We start from the raw sequence: 16784 nt of genomic DNA, 5'->3' as shown, positions 1-16784 counted from the left end.
AATGCTCTTACCATGTTTTAACGTTACACTCAGTTTGAAGGATTTTCTGAGAAATGTTGGACAGTCGTTTGGACTCATTGTTCATCAATAACACGATTCAACAAACAGATTAATGTCTGATTCAGGTTACATACCACTTTTCATTTTTGCATTTCCATACAAATTCTCTATCACCAAAGTATAAAAAATGGGACAATGTCGAAACGGCTATGTGATTGCTATCTTAGGAAGCATATTTGTTTGGTGACTACAGGTCATGCCAAAAATTCAATATAGGCTTTTAATCCACCCTTAATCAATATAGGTTAACCTTTTTAAAGTTATTCACCCTTGAGCCAAATCACCACCTCATTTTGCTTTTATGTAAGTGGTAGCAAACCAAGTGCACATTTGCTATTATTTAGTAATAAAAATAGAACGCAACTTCAAACCAATAGGTTATTCGAATAATACATACGTTAAACATCAAAGAATTTTTTTTAAAGATGCAACACTGTTTTATATTATACTTTACAGAAGACCTATATCCTAAACCAGACTATTATAAACAACTACACGGTAACATTGGTCAGGACTGGTGGAACTGTTTTTTCTTCATTTACTTCTGCATTATATACACGCGAAGTGAAATTATTTCCACGTGCATTTTAACACTATTTATTTGACTCTTTTTGGGGGGTGTTTCTTTTATTCTTGGTGTTCTGTTGGTCATACTGAGACAAATAGTTTTGCATGTGTTGTTTGTTTTGCATTCCTACCCTTATCAAGCATTCATTCATTTTAATAAAACCAGGGCAGTTTTTAAATGTATTGGTGTGGGTACCTTTTGCCACGTGATTCGATATTCAACTATGTAAAATGCTTTAATATTAAACGGAAATACTTTACATTTTAAAATAATACATTCCCCCTTTAAAAACGTTAATGTTCAAACATGTGTTGAACTTTTCGTCATGTGTGTAAGATATATCTATTTAATTCTTTACTGCCGATGTCGATTTGATGAGTTAAGTATCCGACGCGTTAGCACAGTGGGTGCCAGGCTATTTATAGCTTCTGTGTGAGCTTCTGTGAAATGAATACTTTCACCTTTTGCCCTTTCAATGTCATGTTAATTACGAAAGTAACCGTATAACACAGTCACTGCTTGTATGGACGGACGACACTGGCTTAGTTCAGGTATGCTATTCCTATGAGTGTGTGACAACGAAAATGAATTAATACACAGTGTATGTAGAGATACTTTAAGTATAACTTTGGATGATGTATTACACATGTGTGTATTAATGGGTTTTGTTTTGTTTGTTTGTTGTTGTTGTTGGGGTTTTTGTGTGTGTGTGTGTGTGTTTTTTTGGGGGGTGGGGGGTTTGGGGGGGGGGGGGGGGGGAATTCTGGGGGTTTTCTTCTTCTTTTTTTTTCTTTTTTGCTGTACAGCCAAATTAGCTATCCATTTATGTAATTAACAGATATGAGAGGAAGAAACTGGATATCGCTTGGGTGGAGGAGGGATCGCTAGCGAATGTATTTAAAAAAAAAATATTAATGCTATACCATATTCTTCATGCATTATTTTTGATAACACATAGTTGTTTACACACGTACGTGTTTTAACAGTTTCAAGACATACGACTGGCTGCTCCTAGGTGAAGACCAGGTCACCAATACCATATGTCCAATAAAAAAGCAGCACGGTGGAAATCAATTACACTGTGACGTATAGTTAACCTGGCAATCATGTGTCTGTGACGCTACAAGTGTGTCAGCTACAAGTGCAACGGATGTAAATAACTTTTAGTCGAAAAAGATGTTAAGATTTGATTAAAACCTGTTTTTGAGGATATGTAAGAAATAGAATAATACATTCGTGTCCGTTATTTACCATTTATCTAACAACTCGTTGTTCAAAAACGTATCAAACTCGCTTTCGCTCGTTAGATACATTTTAAAACAACTCGTTGTGAGATAAATGGTATCTAACGGCCACTGGTGTATTTTTCTCTATTTCACATGTAACATATCCGTACATATTAGTGGCATTCTTTAGTATTTCCTTTCATTGTGGTGGTGGGGTCTTGGCGTGGTTATTTTGTATGGGTTTTTTTTTTTCGTTTTAGTTGTGTTTGTTTGTTGTTTTGGGTTGGTTTTTTTTAATTTAATATTATTATTTAATTAATTTGGTTGTTTTTGTTGTTGTTTTATTTATGTTTTAATTATTCCGTACATTAGTGTTATCCGAGAAAATGCTTCCTGACATTTATATACCGGCCAGTGATACATTATAAAGCGTCCTGTATAATGTAAATGCAGTATTCCAGACCAGTCGGGAGTCAAAACCATGTTGACAGTTCTTCACATCTATTACAAGTTCTTAAATTCCTGGTTTTTCAGTCGACATTGACACAGCTATTAACATAACTGTTCAGCATTGTGACCTGTAACGCGTGTACAGTTATTAGGACAAACAAAACCTAACGAAACAAATGGCTTTGAAAAATGTTCAGTGTTGTTGGAAGTTGATAACTGTTTCTCTTATAGAACTAGAATTTCTCATTGTTTATCAATAATTTATAAATTCTAGAAAATTACAGGGCTATCAGGGTGCATTACAATTAATACGCTCGCTTGATGCGCGGTCAGTCTGGGATCGATTCTCGTCGGTGGGCCCATTGGGCTATTTCTCGTTTCAGCCAGTGCACCACGACTGGTATATCATAGGTCATGGTATGTGCCATCCTCTCAGTGGCGTGGTGCGTATAATTGTTATTAATGGGAAAATGTAATGGGTTTCCTCTCTAGGGCTATACGTCAACATTACCAAATGTTTGACATCCAGTAGTAAGTCATTAATACATCAATGTAGATAAACAAAACAAACTTTTACAATTAATACAAACAATTTATCATGGTTGTGCCGGAAGTAAATTAAAGGTATTGTCTCTTTGTATTAAGTTATATATAAATATAAAACGTCTTGCATCTTGAATACGTTATTAATTTTGGCAAATCCTGTGCGTTTTGGTCACAAAATAGAAAGATACGAACTCTTGAAAACTACGATCATTACTCTTAATAGGGAAACAGATGGCAAGGTAAATACTGTCTGTCAGTGTCTAATCCAAACCGGAGCGAATGAATAACCACGAGTGAAGTTTTTAAAGGGACAGTCCTGAGTTTACAACCATTGTAAAATTTTTGCGACCAATTAAATAGAGCCTTTTCGATGACGTAACATACAAATTAAATACATTTTCTTATTTAGAATATCAGTGTTTTTATATTGAATGCGTTTGCGGTTGTATACCAATGTTTGTAGCACTCAGTTTTTACTTGAATTCGTGATATTTGTTTTTTCGTACGTACGAAATTATTGGGAGTTAAAATCTGGTTTGGGCTACTACAAGCATTAGGACAACAACAAACACCTTGTAAATACAGACACTGATATTCTAAATAAGAAAATGTATTTAATTTGTATGTTATGTCATCGAAAAGGCACTATTTAATTGGTCGCAAACATTTTACAATGGTTGAAAACACAGGACTGTCCCTTTAAGGTCACTACTCCTACTTTGAATTCGGCCTTAATAACTACTATTATGTAAATAATTTAACGAGTAACTGTATATTATCTTCCGTTGTAGACAGACAGCTCACTTAGCTTTGAATTCTGCCTTACTAGCCACTGAGTAAGTAGTGATACAAGTAACTGTGTTTTAACCTCCATTCTAGACAGACAGCCCAGAAGTAACTGTATATTATTTTCCGGTCTAGACTGACAGCCCACATAGCTTTGAATTCGGCCTTACTAACAACTGAGTTAATAGTAGCCATACACGTAATTGGATATTAACCTAAATGTTAGACAGACAGCCCACATAGCTGACGTTGCCACAGTGACAGCTTTCCATCGTTGGAGATGAGCCTAAGCCGCTGAGTTAATTGAAATGAACAAGGGCAAAGATAACAAACTGCAGGTCAATCCCATTTTATTTTATAAAAATATAAATTTTCAGAAATAACCTTTTTTTCCCCCCTCCGACAGTAAACTCTCCACTGATAACAGATCACTCAATTTTGTGAATCTCAGAATGTATGACAGCAACGATTTGAAATCGCGTGTAGGCAATGAGCATTTAAACTAGCAATTCCCTCTGCAATTGGCCTAATAGAATAACCAAGTGGTTAATATTTCATTTCACTTGTGGTTATTTTCGAGCTTATATTCAGTTAAGGTTCAAGCATGCTGTCCTGGGCACACCACTCGGCCATCTGGACTGTCTGCCCAGGACAGTGGGTTAGTAGTTGATTGCAAGTGTTTAGTAAGAGAGAAGTCATGAACTAATGAGTCGTTTAAACTCGATCTAGGTATGAGCCAGGTACCGGGATTCGAACCCAGTACCTGCCAGCTTCGACCCCGGTGGCTTAACCGCTACACCACCGAGGCCGGTATTGGTTAATAACAATAATAAACTGTTTTCATCAAATAGCCTTTAGTAGACTCGGGTTGTTTCCCGGCCCAACCACAGCTCTACGACTGGTATATCAAACGCCGTTGTCTATGGCAAAGTATATTTAAAATATCCTTTGCTATTTTATTGGCGAGAATTGCCCATCAATAAAATGAACATTACCATTTGACTTTAACATATGTTAAATTGTTTGTGCTTGTATCAAATTAATGTTCACGCACGTGTGATCTTGCCCCCTCTTCCAGCCTAACTATCTTGACTATATGTCTAGGAGAGGGAGTTAGTGATTAGTTGTTAGTGGTTAGTGAGAGAGAAGTCGGTGTAGTGACCATACACCTACCAAATGAGTCATTAAAACTCACTCTGTGATAGAAAAAGAAAGAAATGTTTTATTTAACGACGCACTCAACACATTATATTTACGGTTATATGGCGTCAGACATATAGTTAAGGACCACACAGATGTTGAGAGAGTAAAACCCCTGTCGCCACTTTATGGCCTACTCTTTTCGGTTAACAGTAAGGGATCTTTTATATGCACCATCCCACAGACAGGGTAGTACATACCACGGCCTTTAATATACCAGTCGTGGTGCACTGACTGGAACGAGAAATAGCCCAATGGGCCCACCGACGGGGATCGATCCCATACCGACCGCGCATCGAGCGAGCGCTGTACCACTGAGCTACGTCTCGCCCCACACTGTGATAGAGTCGGTACCGGAATGCGAACCCAGTAACTACCAGCATTAATTCCGAGGACTTAAACACTACAACACTGAAACGAAAAAACAAATTGGAGTGATAAAGTATGTAGGGTTTGTTTAAAAGCGAACAATTAATGTGGTGTCTTTTTGTTGGCAACCATTAGACCGGTCTGGCTTGACCAAGTTGAAAAGGGCTTTCTTCCGTATCGTGTGTGACATTAAGTTTTCTTAATGTGTCTGTGTGGTTGCCCCTAGTAACTACATGTTTCGCAACCAGTAAAACCTGTGTTTGTTTGATACCTGAAGCATGTTCATGAGAACAAGAGTATTCGCGTTCCCACGCTAGATTGAATTTTGCTCCTAACGTTAAATGAGTGTAATATGATAAAAGACGGGGATAGTAGGTAAATTGTTCGCGAGCGCTTACTTTCCTGACCACGCGACTGCTTATGTGATGGAAATACCTGTGTCAAGAAGGGAGGAAGGACATGTTTTATTTAACGACGCACTCAACACATTTTATTTACGGCTATATGGCGTCGGACATATGGTTAAGGACCACACACAGATATTAAGAGAGGAAACCCGCTGTCGCCACTTCATGGGCTACTCTTCGATTAGCAGCAAGGGATCTTTTATATGCACCAACGCACAGACAGGATAGTACATACCACGGCCTTTGTTACACCAGTTGTGGAGCACTGGCTGGAACGAGAAATAGCCCAATGGGCCCACCGACGGGAATCGATCCTAGATCAGGCGAGCGATGTACCACTGAGCTACATCCCGTCCCTACCTGTGATGCAGCTCGGCGACAAAGCGCGCTCGCCTGACGTGCGATGGGTAGTAGAAGTGACCTATTTAGTATCAATGAATGAAAGTTAATTTGTTTTGTTTAACGACACCACAAGAGCGCACTGATATATTAATCATTGGCTGTTGGATGCGTGCCATTTGGTAATTCTGACATATAGTCTTAGAGAGAAAACCCGCTTCATTGGTAGCAAGGGATAGTTTATATGCACCATCCCACAGACAGAATAGCACATACCACGGCCTTTGGTATACCAGTGACTGAGTCGTGTTGCACTGGCTGAAACGAGAAATAGCAAAATGGGCCCACCGGCGGGGATTGATCCTAGACCGACTGCACATCAAGCGAGCGCTTTACCACTGTGCTACGTCCCGCCCTTTCAAAGAATGAATGAATTAATGGATGTCTAACATGAAATGAAATAATCCGATATCAATAAAATGTATATTTTCCTTTTTTAATGCCATATATGTCGTACGAGTTACAACCAAGCGTTCGTTTTAAATTTTACACCAAAACATAACACAAGCACGCACGTGCTCATTGGTAGGTGGATAAGGACGTCTTGTCCACATTTCTAGAACAAGACAATGAAAAAATACATCAAGGTTTCACTGTTTTATTTTTGGTATATTGAAATTGTTCGAGGATGTTCTCTCTCTCTCTCTCTCTCTCTCTCTCTCTCTCTCTCTCTCTCTCTCTCTCTCTCTCTCTCTCTCTCTCTCTCTCTCTCACATTCTTTTCTTCATTTCTTTCTTTCATTCTTTTTTCATTCTGGTTTTTTTTTTTTTTTTTAAAGAGCCTAATTATTTAATTGTTTGGTATCTAGGGCATGAACGTAACATATTTCATGTGTTTGCTTGAGGGTTAAAGTTCACGGCGTGCATAGTGTTTAGTAGGGCTGACAGCACGCACCTGAATAGCAAGTATAACTGGGAGTCAGCTGGGAAGCTATTATCGTGCCTGACATTTACATAGATGTGGTCTGTTTGAAGATGTGTGTTACCTTGTAGCCTTCCAAATACAGAAGAATGTACTAGAAACTAGTGGATTATACAGCTGCCGTGTACAAATTCCTCATTTTGTGTAAAATATCGATGTTTTCAAAAGGATCCAATTAGTGAGGTGAGATGTGCATTCCGGTTCCCACTGAACGGGAAATTTAAAATACGTTGGTTTACTAAAAAGATGTAAATTATTGTTGTTGTTGTTTAAAGACATCACTAGAGCATATTAACTTATTAATCATCGGCTATTGGATGTCAAACATTTGATAATTTTGAAATCGTCTTAGAGATGAAACCCGGTACATTTTTCTATTAGTGGCGAGGGATCTTATATATATATTATATATATATGCACCATACCACAGACAGGATAGCACATACCACTGTCTTTGATATACCAGTCGTGGTGCACTGGCTAAAACGTATATGGTTAATCAATGGTTGCTAATTGGTTGAAACACGGTAAATTGTAGCTGTACAGTAATTAAAATTAGTAAAAGTTTGTTTTTGTTTAACGACACTACTAGAGGACATTGATTTATTAATTATCGTCTACTGGATGTCACCCATTTGGTAATTTAGACATATAGTCTCAGAAAAAAACACACGCTAAAAACATTTATATTAGTAGCAAGGAATCGTTTATATGCACCATCCCACAGACAGGATATTATTTACCACGGACTTTGATAACACCAGTCGTGAAGCAATGGCTAGAACGATTAAAATAGTAATATTTACATATACTTGCAACGGATCATTATCAAGGAGTCAACATATGGATCTAATCATCGAAGAATTAAGGAAATGTATTTACACGTCAAGTACGTGGTTTATTATTGTATCATGGATACAACTTCCTTCCCCAAACACCCCCATCCCTACATTCCCCACCCACCCACCCCAAAAAATACAGTTTATCGACACCACTAAAGCACATTGATTAATTAATCATGAGCTACTGAATGTCAAACATTTGGTAATTTTGACTCGGAATCAACAGAAGAAACCCGCTACGTTTTTCCGAATGCAGCAAGGGATCTTTTATATGCACTTTCCCCACAGACAGGAAAGCACATACCACAGCCTTTGACTAGTTGTGGCTAATGAACAAGGTTATCTAGTCGGCTTAACCTGTTACTTCTATCTGACTTCTATCTGCCAGTTCCAGAATTTCAGGTCAGTTGTTCGATTACTGACAACGGTAACCAAGATGGTGCGTGCTGACCCATTAACAGTGCATCACAGATGGTCTTAATTTTGGTGTAAGGATGGAAATAGACGTATCACGTCAATTGTATTAGTATAATTATGTTCCTCTAGGTTTATTTCCGAGACGGAGGAGAGTGTACCTGGTCTCAAAATAAAACGATAATGCAAACAAACAAAAAACCTCTTTGGCTTAGTACCAACTCTGTAAATAACTGGGTGCAAGAGATTTACCGTCAGAGAATATCTGAAAGGTTTTCGTCAAGAATTTTATACCACAACAAACATGTTCTGGACTAAAGTGTATGTCTGGAAAGTATTACACTATGCAGCATTGTTTTAACTTTAGTCTGCATTGGATGTACATTATGTAGTTGATTTGAAAAAGAAATATAATGTTTTAATAAGACCTTGGTGCATTGTTTAACATCCTTCAGTGTTATTAAGTCCCTAACAAACAAAAAGGAAGAAGATGATGATGCTTATGATGGTATGATGATGAACATAGGCTACTCATGTGCGTATCATCAAATAATATTTTATTTACACTGTTCCTGCGGGGGGGGGGGGGGGGCGTAGCTCAGTGATATAGCGCTCGCTTGATGCGCGGTCGGTCTGGGATCGATCCCCGTCGGTGGGCACATTGAGCTATTTCTCGTTCCAGTCAGTTCATCACGACTGGTATATCAAAGGTCGTGGTATGTGCTATCCTGTCTGTGGAATGATGCATATAAAAGATCCTTTGCTACTGATGGGAAAATGTAGCGGGTTTCGTCTCTAAGACTATCTCAAATTTACCAAATGTTTGACATCCAATAGCCGATGATAAACAAATCAATGTGATCTGGTGGTGTCGTTAAACAAAACAAACTATAACCGTGTTTCCTCCACGGGGCGCTAAATATACCATAGTGCTGTGGTCCATAACCAGTTATATCTACCAAAGGTCAAGCTAACCAAAAATGAGTTCGCTGCATTTATCCGATAAACAGGATTTTCTGGCTATTTTATGTGTGTGGAGAGTGCAGACAACGTAGGTCTTTAGAAAAGTTGGATTAATTTATCAATAGCACCTATAGAATTAACTATTAAAGTGTGTACGTTGGAATTGATTACTATTGATCATAACTAAAATGTCTAAGTGGTACAAGAGGTATTTCTGGGTCAAGTAGGGGTGTGTGCGGAAGAGGTGCGTATGCAAAGTTTTCGACTTCCGGTTTTTAATTTTCGCGCGGGTGCGTGTGTGTGTACGTGCTTGCATGCGTGTATTTTTGTATGTGTTTGTTGTTGTGGTAGTTTTTTGTGTGTTTTGTTGTTTTTGGGAGGGTGGGGTGGGTGGGTTGTTTTATTTAATTTGCTTTTTATTTGTGGATTTTTGTGGGGGTTTTAGTTGTTTTTGTTAAATAATACAATCCATGCACATAAAAAAACTGTATTCGAAAATGTATCCCACAAAACCTTTGTCAGTTTGGTGCATTTATGACGCCGCACTCCGCATTGGTTTCACTACGCTGGCTTATCCAGGTCAAAAACAAAGCCATGATTTTGAAAGTGGAACACTTTTGACGGGCTCGTACCGATCTCGGTTTTGATTGGCTTATCACAAGTATAGAATTCATCACCAAGAGATCACGTGAGATTTCGCAATTTTTAAACAACTTTAACTGTCTTGATTGAGGGGTCGTCTCATATCTCCAAAACATTTATATCCATAGAGATATGGTACAACGTCTTTCCAGGGGTCGGTGAGTGGGGGATTTGCCTTGAAATTTTGTCAGTGGCCAGCTGTTGGCATACGCGTTACATGTAAGGGGGTGTTACTAATTACGTAACACTCTAGGGGTAGAGGAAGAGGGTACTGTGTTCGATTTACGTAACATTTTTCAAGACTATATGCTATTTTTATTCATTACTTAGACTTAGGTGTTTTTTGGAAATGCGCGGTCAGACTAGGATCGATCCCCATCGGCGGGTATACAAAAAGACCATGGTATGTGATATCCTGTATGTGGGATGGTTCATATAAACAAGCCCTTGCTAAAAACAACTGTAGCGGGATTCTAAGGCGCATGTGCAAGGATTTCAGCGGGGTTGGGGTTATAGTTTATGTTAAGCGAAGTTTATATGGGGCCATGCTCCCCCAAAAAATACATTTCAAAATTTTTTAAGCTTGGGCAAGTAAGGGTTTCGACCTCCAATACCCCCTCCCCCTGCACATGCACCCGATTCCTCTCTAAGATTATATGTCAAAATTACCAAATGTTAGACATCCAACAGCAGATGGAAGGAAGGATAGGATATGTTTTATTTAACGACGCACTCATCACATTTTATTTACGGTTGTATGGGTCGGATGATTATTAAATCAATATGCTTTATCTTTGATGTCGTTAACCCCCCCCCCCCCCCCAACTTTACTCTTTCCAAACGAAATAATATTTATTTGAATTTGTCGATTTTAACACGTAAAATTAAGAAGTGAAAACGTTCATTGTCTACTTTAGTATATTTTATTTTAAAAATATATACATGATTAATGTGTTACTAGTATATAAACTAAACTTTGAAAGTCCTACTAACACTTTATAAAATATCAATTCTGAAATAGGAAGGTACGACTGTCGATAATACGTTGTCAAGATCAAACCGGTTTTAACTATAGCGCAAGATTTCTCTCTTAATTTTTTGAGACGAACCCTACAATTTGAAATCGGCAAACGCACGTGTTAACTGAAACTGACAACAGGCTGTCGTTTGTGCTTTGCCGAGCTATGGCGGCACAGGCGACGAATCAAGCGTATACGTTTGACGATATCCGTTCATAGCGAACACACACGACTTTTTTAAAAGTGCATTTGAGCTTGTATTTCACCAATCTAATTAAAATTAGCTCCACTATTACATGTGGATCTAACACCAGCCAATTGAGTTCATGTCCACCAATCAAAACCTTACTTGCAGAATCCTGCCAGTGATTTAAAAATAATTTGAAAACATTCCGAATTATCCTGAGGGTATACGATATATTTCGTGTGAATTACGAATGCCTTATTTAGACCAGTAGAACTAATTTTAATCGGATTGCTAACAACACTACGTAGTCCCCAATGTCCAGGTAACATTTCGTCTGTAAATAATAATTTAAATATTGACCAATCACACTGCGCCTTTTATAACGTTATTTTGGGAGCATACAAATTCTAAAAATATCCGGCGAGTCTATTTTAGTGGCCGCAGTACAGCGAACCATACCAATACGTACGGGGTGGGTTATCAGTCTTCAATTTTACATTAAAAATTATTTATTTATAAAAAAACCCAAACTAAATCAGTCTTCAGTTTTACATTACAAATTATGTTTTAAGGCATTCGTAATTCACACGAAACATGTCGTATATCCTCAGGATAATTCGGAATGTTTTCAAATTATTTTTAAATCTCTGGCAGGATTCTGCAAGTAAGGTTTTGATTGGTGGACATGAGCTCCAACTGGCTGGTGTTACATCCACATGTAATAGTGGAGCTAATTTTAATTAGATTGGTATTTCATATTTGTACATGATGTTATAATATGGTAACCAGATAATGTAACTTTAAATCGCTTTAATTCTTCCCGAATTACTAGAAATGATTATGTAAACCTCAACACGTGTCAAGAACCTAGAACCTATCGTAGAACGTGATGAACGAACTTTCACCTGGATGTGAACTGTATTGGGAAATTGTTTTTACAAATCCCTTAGTGAGAATTATTCTTTAGTTGCTCTGTTATCGCGAAACGGCGCTCAAATGAATTAACGATAGTAATTTGGGTAATGCAAAAGTTCTTTGGTTTTATCTTGAATTTCAAAAATACATCTAATAATTTCCACCAGCCCAGACCAAAATTCACTTAAATAAATCACTTTAATTAGGAAAATCTGCTTGTGATTACTAAATAACAAAGCATGACGTCACACTGACGATGATTGATGCCAAGAAACTAATTATAGTACATGACGTCATTTTAATTGCAATAACGCCTACCGCCGACAGGCATTTCAGTACTAAACAACAGGAATTCGTTTCCTTAACAAATATGGCAATTCAAAAGGATATCAACTTTGGTAAGGCTATAGGACTGACATGCATGTTATTTTTGGTGTTGCTGTTGGTTTGTTTGTTGTTTTGTTGGGGGAGGAGGGGGGGGGGGGGTGAATAAGGATACTTTATTTGCATATGGGCAGAGCAAAAACAACATCATATACATTTATCAACAGTAACAATAACATAAATATACATTAATTACATGAACAGACATCTGCATCATCAAATACGTATATTAAGCCTTACAAACCTGATACTAGTGATAGTAATATATTCAGGCGGAACACGGCGAAGATTGTCGGAAACTAAATCGGAAATCGGAGATTACACGTTAAGCATGTGCATCACACTTATTGCCATCCATCCACTGATGAATATTTCTTGACCGAATCGTTCAGGTCCGAAAGGATCCTATCATTTCGGGTTATTACTTTTGAAAAATTATTTGTCATTTTAATGAATATTTGAAAAAAAGTAAAAATTTAGCATAGCAATCACGTAATAAGTTTTAACGAAAAATGGATCAAGTTGGAGAATGCTCTCGGAAGTGTAGACCCATGTATCTGTGTATCTCTTTAGTGATTGTTGGCTGGTGTGTTGTTTTCTTTGGGGTGAGGGGGTTTGCGTTGTTCCTTTTCCAGCCTACCTCTCTACATGAATGTATCTTTAGTTTTATGCTGCTGCTCGTTGTTGATGTTGTAATAATACCAAGTACCAATTATCCCATTTCTCCTTTCAGAGCTAGATATAGCGAAGAAGACCGGAAGTGACGTAGATAACAATGGCTACGAGAATCCCCATCAACAAGGACCAGTTTGGGTTCGAGGATAAGCAAGACGACATCTGGACTCGTATGGAACAAGATATGGAGAGAAGGCGAAGAGAGTGGCAGAGCGAGATCGACAACATGAGTAAAGACTTCTTTCAGATGAGGACGGACAAAGACAAAACGTTTGGAACTATCCCGAGCAAGATGAGCATTCCTGGGGGCCAAGCCGACGGGAAAGCTGTGATCGAGAAGGACCAGCATGGCAATCCGGTGTTCAGAGCTTCGTTCAATGTCAACGAGTTCAAACCCGAAGAGGTGAACGTCAAAATGGACGCCCACAAGATCACAGTTCTGGCCAAGCACGAAGAAAAGTGCGGGGGCAAGTCGGTGAGTCGGGAGTACAGTCGCGAGCTGCATATCCCGAAAGAGATCGACCCGATGGCGATACAGTGCAAGATTGATAACGACGGGATCCTGACCGTGGAGGCGCCATTTCCGGTTCCGGATTACGACAAGGGAATGTCGCCGCCTCCTTCAAAACCAACCGCCACGACAGCATCCATCATTTCCGGTCCGTCCTTCCAGGGGAATTCTTTGACCGGAAAGTCATCAATATTATCATCCGGTCAGCCCTTGTCAAAACAGACTTTAACCGAGTCGCAATACACCTTGCCTGGATCGAAGACCAACACAGTGTCATTCAGCAACTCCCCACCTCCTCCTCCTTCTTCTTCTTCTTATCCTCCACCTCCCTCTTCTTCTTCTTATCCTCCACCTCCCTCTTCAGCGGCTTCTCACCACATATCCACGGCCACGCACTTCACTAGCGGACCCAGCACTTCGTCCGTATTTCAGCCCGCGCCTCCGTACAGCGGCACCAAGACCACGTCATCGTCGTCCGGGGCGGCGTCGCCAGTTACTATTCTCAATGACAAAATGTTCAAGATTGAAATCGACATCGAGGATTTCTGTCCGGAGGAGCTGACGGTGAAGACTCAGGACAACAAGCTCAACATTAACGCTCGCCGGGAGATCGTTACCGGGAACCGCAAGTCCACGAAGGAAATCAGCCGAGAGTTCATAATTCCAAACAACGTGAATCCCATGATGGTCAAAGCGTTCTTTACCGACGGTGGCAAGCTCGTTGTGGAAGCTCCGTTCTTGAACACGACCGACGGTAGTGGATCGAGCTTGGCCGGTAGATAAAAATGGACTGGCTTCAGAGCTTGTAATAATGCTCGTACTGTTGTAAAAAAAAAAAAAAAGATGTCCTGGACATTGTTTATTGGAATACTTTCCAAATTGCCTTAAAAATATTTTTTTAAACCACACACAGTTCATGTACATTCAGTGTAAAACCTAAAAGAAAAAAAAAAAGAGCGAGAAAGCGTACGAGTTAATTCTTTTGAGATGTCCATTGATATATCGCAACAATTGTTTGTTTACCTATACACGAATTTTCAATTTTTTTAACAGAAACTTCATTCATGGAACCAAGGATTCCCCACACCCAGCTTTTGGTTCATTGCGCACTGCCACTGGTTTGGTATTGCCATGATACCACGTCAACTAATGTTCCTACTAATCATTAGTCGTCTGTGTTTGCTGTTACACATAGACATGTTCTAGTAAAGAACGATTCAACACTGTTGTACAGTAGTTGTACGCAATGCGATTTGTACACTTTTTTTTATGCACACGTGTAAGTTGAGAACTACATAGCTGATGAAGTTGATGAGTTGATGATGATGATGATGATGATGGTGATGATCATGACAATTATGATGGTCACCGTGTGACAGTCTGTGACTTAACTAACATCGCTGAGTCAAATGCAAAATTGCTCTGTTTATTGTTTATTGTGGGAAGGTGGTAGATTTGAACTATCAAATCGGACTTAATTTTCCAGGAACAGGACTGAGGTATGGTATTATTTTTCTGAAAAAGGAGAACATTGTCAAATCGGACCAAGTCGTCCGATATGAAAAAACAGTTCTACAGACATATGCTGTTTCATAAGTGCTTGTTGATATTTACATTTATAATATATGTAGCTAAACACATTTTGTTTGTACCAATTTTTTTTTTCTTTCATTTTTGTACCCAACTAAAACATCATTTCGTGTGATCGCCAAACCTGGTGCTTAGGTACACAGTGTTTAGGTCATGAGAATGAAAGTTATAGATTTGCGTCCACCGCCCGCATGCCGTGAAAGGTACCGCTGAAAATTTTCATTATTTAAAAAATGTTTCATTATTTGCACAAAAAAGGCACTTAATGATCATCACACAAATTCAAGTTTCAAATCGTCAATAGTATTGTCAATAGTGGTAATATCTACGAGAATTGCCTAACTCTTGATGTGTGGAACGATGTGATTGGTCCTTCTGTCTCAGCACATTTAATAGACCAATGGAAAACTTCGGCTCTCGCACGTCCACCTTCAAACTTGTCAAAGACCTCATTTGGACTTTAATCTACTATGGAAATAATAGATCAATAAAAATAATGAATAATGAAAAAAAGCCTCATGTGTTTTTAAAATTGTTCGGACGCAAATCTTTCATTCTTTTGGCCTTAGAGTGTAGACTCGAGATTCTATAATAATCTGGGACTATTAAAGTTTGAAAGTTTATTGGGTATGGCGCCATGGAATTGAATGCAACCAGTCAACATGGGGTATGGCTCTCCCAGAAAGAAAATGGGTTAAGGTTAGAGCTATGAAAATAATACACAAATTGCCAAAATATTTGGGTATGGCGCCATACCCGTTTTACTCTGGCAGAAACCCTGTTATGGCATCGCCATAAAAACTGTATGCATGTGACGTCATTAGAGATTTGAGTATAGACTCTAAAAGTTTTATAAGCGCGAGTCCAGGGCCCATATTTTCGAAGCTATCTTAGCCTACGAAATCGTGAAATTATCGTAAGCTATGACGTCACTACAGCACACGCCATAGTGACGTCACAACCTACGACAATTTTACGATTTCGTAGCGCTAAGATGGCTTCGAAAATAGGGCCCCAGGGCCCATATTTTCGAAGCAGTCTTAGTCTACGAAATCGTAAAATTATCGTAAGCTATGACGTCACTATGGCGTGTGCTGTAGTGATGATGTCACACCCTACGATGGTTTCACGATTTCGTAGCGCTAAGATAGCTTCGAAAATATGGTCCCTGGGCTCATATTTTCCAAGCTATCTTAGCGCTACGAAATCGTAAAACCATAGTAGAGTGTGACGTCACTACAGCACACGCCATAGTGACGTCATAACTTAGATGATTTTACGATTTCGTAGGCTAAGATTGCTTCGAAAATATGGGCCCTGCATCATTAACTGTACGTTTAAATACACGTACTTTCAGATTGTTATAATGGTTTTCAGTTCAGTATTAAAAATTCAGTCGTTTTGTTCTTGCTTGCTGATAAATATTACACATACGTGTTTCTCGTGGTCCAGTGTAAATTTGTTTCAGTAAACATTTTTGATTATTAAACAAAGAGTTCAAAGGAAAAATCTGGTGCATTAAGTTAATTATTTTATTCAGGTAATCTAAATACCGTTTTCCGTTTTTAATGACAACACGTTGATTTTTGTAATCATCTGTCTTTGGACATCTCATAAATCATGAGATATATTTTTCCATTAGAAGCTATGGATCTTTTATGTGATATTTCCCACAGACAGGACAGCACATACCACCACATTTGATATTAC

At 38.6% G+C, this 16784-nt stretch overlaps 1 protein-coding gene across 2 annotated transcripts in view; it reads left to right on the top strand.

Annotated features, from left to right (window-relative positions):
- Positions 1 to 15124, top strand: part of LOC121381119 (heat shock protein 67B1-like) — a 32840-nt gene extending 17716 nt beyond the window's left edge. The window contains exons 1-2 of one of the 2 annotated variants that reach the window (XM_041510240.1): positions 12190 to 12312; positions 13032 to 15124. In XM_041510240.1, the coding sequence (XP_041366174.1) occupies positions 13074 to 14267 (1194 nt within the window). In that variant the 5' untranslated portion in view covers positions 12190 to 12312; positions 13032 to 13073 and the 3' untranslated portion in view covers positions 14268 to 15124. Of the gene's footprint in view, positions 1 to 12189; positions 12313 to 13031 lie in introns of those variants that run through there. The other variant, XM_041510241.1, reaches the window with a different exon arrangement.
- Positions 15125 to 16784: the final 1660 nt, after the last annotated feature.

Source organism: Gigantopelta aegis, chromosome 9, assembly GCF_016097555.1.
Source record: "Gigantopelta aegis isolate Gae_Host chromosome 9, Gae_host_genome, whole genome shotgun sequence".
In the NCBI taxonomy this organism is placed as follows: domain Eukaryota; kingdom Metazoa; phylum Mollusca; class Gastropoda; order Neomphalida; family Peltospiridae; genus Gigantopelta; species Gigantopelta aegis.
The sequence above is the reverse complement of the archived record's forward strand: the minus strand, read 5'-3'. Positions and strand labels throughout refer to the sequence as shown.